General features: G+C 51.1%; 1 protein-coding gene across 1 annotated transcript; it reads left to right on the plus strand.

Annotated features, from left to right (window-relative positions):
* The first annotated feature begins 726 nt into the window (after positions 1-726).
* On the plus strand, positions 727-1146 carry LOC124788610 (pollen-specific leucine-rich repeat extensin-like protein 3). The gene has a single exon (XM_047255879.1). The coding sequence runs from the start codon at positions 727-729 to the stop codon at positions 1144-1146; it is 420 nt and encodes a 139-aa protein (XP_047111835.1).
* The last annotated feature ends 4581 nt before the right edge of the window (positions 1147-5727 follow it).

Below are 5727 nucleotides of genomic sequence, written 5' to 3' on the forward strand. Positions count from 1 at the left end.
GCTGTCCTTTGGTTAGTTAGGTTTAAGTAGTTCTAAGTTCTAGGGGACTGATGACCATAGATGTTAAGTCCCATAGTGCTCAGAGCCATTTGAACCATTTGTACATGTATGTATGCAAAGCCTGTTCGTCCATCGACTGTTGGGCCATTGGTTAACACTACTTCTGAACACATATATTTGTGAACAACAACCAAGAACAGGAAGCAAAAGATCGTGGGGTCAGCAGAATCTTTAGGAACAAAAGGAGACTTCAAGACAGAACTGAGGTCGGGGCATAAGCAATGGTGTCAGATACGATGCCTCCCTTACAAGAGGGACAGTGGAGGAAGTTGTAGCTCTGAACAGAGACACTGGAGGCATATAGCAATTGTACACTCTGTTCAGGGTCACTGCTGTGGAAGATGGAGCTCCATTCCTGGGAGAATGGCACAATAGTTTGAACATTTAGGAAAGCTATGAACGTGAGTACCATAATTCAGTAGCTCCTGCAGGCACCCGATGTGTACTGACTAGTAGGTTGTTTACATGGGCTAATTCGAAAGAATCCTGTAGCAATTTGGACCCACAGTGATGAATGGGATCCAACATCTGCAGTCAAGACCCCCCACAGCCAAGACTACAACCCCCCCACAGTCGGTACACAGCACCCCCCCCCCCCGCAGTCGGTACGCCGTCCGACCCCCCCCGCAGTAGGTACTCCGACCGCCCCCTCCCCCCGCAGCCAGCATGCCGCCCCCCCACAGCCGGCACGTCGCCCCCACAGCCGGCACGCCGCCCCCACAGCCGGCACGCCGCCCCCACAGCCGGCACGCCGCCCCCACAGCCGGCACGCCGCCCCCCACAGCCGACACGCCGCCCCCCACAGCCGACACGCCCCCGCCCCCCACAGCCGACACGCCCCCGCCCCCCCACAGCCGACACGCCCCCGCCCCCCACAGCCGACACGCCCCCGCCCCCACAGCCGACACGCCCCCGCCCCCACAGCCGACACGCCCCCGCCCCCACAGCCGACACGCACCCGCCCCCCACAGCCGACACGCACCCGCGCCCCCACAGCCGACACGCACCCGCGCCCCCACAGCCGACACGCACCCACCCCCCACAGTCAAGACCCTGACCCCCAAAGTAAAGACCCCCCCAAAGTAAAGACCCCCCCAAAGTAAAGACCCCCCCAAAGTAAAGACCCCCCCAAAGTAAAGACCCCCCCCAAAGTAAAGACCCCCCCAAAGTAAAGACCCCCCCCAAAGTAAAGACCCTCCCCCAAAGTAAAGACCCTCCCCCAAAGTAAAGACCCTCCCCCAAAGTAAAGACCCTCCCCCAAAGTAAAGACTCTCCCCCAAAGTAAAGACCCCCCAAAGTAAAGACCCCCAAAGTAAAGACCCCCAAAGTAAAGACCCCCCCCAAAGTAAAGAGCCCCCAAACTAAAGAGCCCCCAAACTAAAGAGCCCCCAAACTAAAGAGCCCCCAAACTAAAGAGCCCCCAAACTAAAGGGCCACCAAAGTAAAGACCCCCCAAAGTAAAGACCCCCCAAATTAAAGACCCCCCAAATTAAAGACCCCACCAAAGTAAAGACCCCACCAAAGTAAAGACCCCACCAAAGTAAAGACCCCACCAAAGTAAAGACCCCACCAAAGTAAAGACCCCACCAAAGTAAAGACCCCACCAAAGTAAAGACCCGACCAAAGTAAAGACCCCCCCAAAGTAAAGACCCCCCAAAGTAAAGACCCCCCCAAAGTAAAGCCCCCCCCAAAGTAAAGACCCCCAAAGCAAAGACCCCCCAAAGTAACGACCCCCCAAAGTAAAGACCCCCCAAAGTAAAGACCCCCCCAAAGTAAAGACCCCCCCAAAGTAAAGACCCCCCCAAAGTAAAGACCCCCCCCAAAGTAAAGACCCCCCAATGTAAAGACCCCCCAATGTAAAGACCCCCCCCTAAAGTAAAGCACCCTCCCCCAGTCTAGACGGGATTCAGTCAGATCTTTGTAGAGATGGAAATCTGTAGAGTGGTCTGCACCTCAGCTACTGTTACGGAGGCAGTGCTTTTGCTTAAGTTAGCGAAAGTAAGGAAGCTACAACAGTTGGGAATCAAAGACTGGTCTGAGAAAGCAGTGTGTCTCAACTATAAGAAGTAAATGATCGTCTATGTAAAGCTCTGGGTGTGGGTGGACAGCATGACTGCGACAGAAGTGCATGACACGAATCCTTGCGGCTGAAAACCGAAATGGGTGAGTGCCCATGACTGCAGCTTTTGTATAATGCTCTGCAGGCAATGCTCAGCAAAAATCGTCAGTATGTAAGAAGGTTGATACCGAAGATCTCACAGACACTGCTAGACCATTTACAGCCATGAGAAAGAGAAGTATGCTCTGTAGAGAGACCTGCCAGAACCCATTTATATACACTCCTGGAAATTGAAATAAGAACACCGTGAATTCATTGTCCCAGGAAGGGGAAACTTTATTGACACATTCCTGGGGTCAGATACATCACATGATCACACTGACAGAACCACAGGCACATAGACACAGGCAACAGAGCATGCACAATGTCGGCACTAGTACAGTGTATATCCACCTTTCGCAGCAATGCAGGCTGCTATTCTCCCATGGAGACGATCGTAGAGATGCTGGATGTAGTCCTGTGGAACGGCTTGCCATGCCATTTCCACCTGGCGCCTCAGTTGGACCAGCGTTCGTGCTGGACGTGCAGACCGCGTGAGACGACGCTTCATCCAGTCCCAAACATGCTCAATGGGGGACAGATCCGGAGATCTTGCTGGCCAGGGTAGTTGACGTACACCTTCTAGAGCACGTTGGGTGGCACGGGATACATGCGGAAGTGCATTGTCCTGTTGGAACAGCAAGTTCCCTTGCCGGTCTAGGAATGGTAGAACGATGGGTTCGATGACGGTTTGGATGTACCGTGCACTATTCAGTGTCCCCTCGACGATCACCAGTGGTGTACGGCCAGTGTAGGAGATCGCTACCCACACCATGATGCCGGGTGTTGGCCCTGTGTGCCTCGGTCGTATGCAGTCCTGATTGTGGCGCTCACCTGCACGGCGCCAAACACGCATACGACCATCATTGGCACCAAGGCAGAAGCGACTCTCATCGCTGAAGACGACACGTCTCCATTCGTCCCTCCATTCACGCCTGTCGCGACACCACTGGAGGCGGGCTGCACGATGTTGTGGCGTGAGCGGAAGACGGCCTAACGGTGTGCGGGACCGTAGCCCAGCTTCATGGAGACGGTTGCGAATGGTCCTCGCCGATACCCCAGGAGCAACAGTGTCCCTAATTTGCTGGGAAGTGGCGGTGCGGTCCCCTACGGCACTGCGTAGGATCCTACGGTCTTGGCGCGCATCCGTGCGTCGCTGCGGTCCGGTCCCAGGTCGACGGGCACGTGCACCTTCCGCCGACTACTGGCGACAACATCGATGTACTGTGGAGACCTCACGCCGCACGTGTTGAGCAATTCGGCGGTACGTCCACCTGGCCTCCCGCATGCCCACTATACGCCCTCGCTCAAAGTCCGTCAACTGCACATACGGTTCACGTCCACGCTGTCGCGGCATGCTACCAGTGTTAAAGACTGCGATGGAGCTCCGTATGCCACGTCAAACTGGCTGACACTGACGGCGGCGGTGCACAAATGCTGCGCAGCTAGCGCCATTCGACGGCCAACACCGTGGTTCCTGGTGTGTCCGCTGTGCCGTGCGTGTGATCATTGCTTGTACAGCCGTCTCGCAGTGTCCGGAGCAAGTATGGTGGGTCTGACACACCGGTGTCAATGTGTTCTTTTTTCCATTTCCAGGAGTGTATATATATATATATATATATATATATATATATATATATATATATATATATATATATATATATATATATATATGAGAGGTCCTGAACAGAGTGCCCACTTGAATCTGGAATGTGTAGTGCGACAGGAAATTCTTGACAAAACATCAGGATCACATTAAATGAATTCGTAGTTGCAAATAATAACAACCATCAGCTGTGGAATGGAATGATGACAGTCAAAACTAGTGCCAGACTGTCACACGAACCCAGATTTCCCACTTGTCATTGAGACGTCGCTTTACCATTTGGTTGTATATGCATGACTCATGGCGAAACCCAAACTCCCAACCATGTCTACAACCTGTACTCATACATCCATTATGTATATTCCTGTACAGGTCAGACGTATTTTAAAGTCACTTGCCCAGTATTGGCAGATAATGATAATGCAGTGCCTGTGTTATTCTGATTATGATGCAAAGTTCCTTTGGACATGCTGATGGTTGTGATTATTCGAAATTGCGGATTCATTTAATTTATTTTATAATGGCTGACCATAGACACCACACATGTAATGTAGTAAGGTTAAGGTGATACCATGTCATGTCTAAAGCCTTCAGTAGGTCGAAAATTACAGAAATGAGGTGCTGATGATGTGCAAAGTCCATCTGAATGCTGGGCTCCAAAACAACCAAATTATTAGTAGCGGAGAGGCCTCTGCGAAAGCCGCCCTGAGATACAGCCAAAATTCCCTGAAACTCAAGGAGCCAACACAGCCACTCACTCACCATGCATTTGCACAACTTACAGAGAAGACTGAGATGGGAACTCACCATCATTCCATATCCATAAAAGAGGGCAAGTATTTTATGCAACAGTCCACTGAGAGATGTTTCAGAAACATACCATTCCCAAAATTCTTGCTTCCATTTTCTGACGAGGTAGCAGATGCGGGCATGGAGCCATTTAAAGTTAATGAGGTGCTCCAATGAAGGGTGCCACTTATGGCACTGGAGAGGCTCATTACGACCTCTAATGGCCACAGCGCTCTGTGAAGTCCACCAGGATACTATCCTCCTACAAAGGTATCCCAAGGAAGTGCGGATAGCTTGTTTGGCTGCCTAAAGACAACTGCCATTGTTGCTGACCAGCCACATCGATACTGCCATGCAAAGGGGAGCTAAAGATGAGAGCAGAGGTGAACCATCTCAGTCAGCATTACAGAGTACCCACCTGAATGAGTGTCCTGTGGAGCTATGCTGAGGAAGATCTGGAAGTCGTCAGTATCACACAGTTCATCACACATGTGCCAGTGGATTGATGATAGAAGACCAGGCCTGCAGAAGATCAATTGCCAAGTAAGTTCCGTGTGCCACACTGAAATAGTTAGGGGTCACTAGAGTTCAAGTGGCAAAGATCAAACTGTGCCAGTAAATTTCCAGTGTCTTAACCATGGCCAGTGATCATTGTTCCACCCCACAAAGTGTTATGGGCGCTGAAGTTACCAAAGACTAGAAAAGGTGGAGGGAATTGAAAGAGTAATGCATACACTACATCCTGGAATATGACATCATATGGCGGGAAATAAACATTACAGAGAGTAAAATGCCGATGCACCCCCACCCAAACAGTTATAGCCTCCAAAGTTTTATCAAGAAGCACAAGGTCACCGTATATAAAGTTCAGCACATACCCACGGACATCACTTGATGCTCTCTCATAGTTGGTAAGATTCTCAAAATAACCTCAGTAGCCATGAAGGGCAGGTTTCAGAGTTGCTGGAAACCATGCTTCCTGGAAAGCAATACAAAATACAGAGTAAGTGCTTAAAAGCCGCCGTAGCTCAGTCAAGTGGTGGAAAAATATGCTGAAATTACATGTGGGGACATGAAGCGGCCAGGGGAGGGAGGCAGGTTACATCCAAGGGTC

This window comes from Schistocerca piceifrons, chromosome 3 (genome assembly GCF_021461385.2).
Source record: "Schistocerca piceifrons isolate TAMUIC-IGC-003096 chromosome 3, iqSchPice1.1, whole genome shotgun sequence".
Classification (NCBI taxonomy): Eukaryota; Metazoa; Arthropoda; class Insecta; order Orthoptera; family Acrididae; genus Schistocerca; species Schistocerca piceifrons.

Bases quoted from the DNA above. Each gene is read 5' to 3' on its own strand.
- LOC124788610 (XM_047255879.1), top strand. From the start codon at position 727: ATGCCGCCCCCCCACAGCCGGCACGTCGCCCCCACAGCCGGCACGCCG.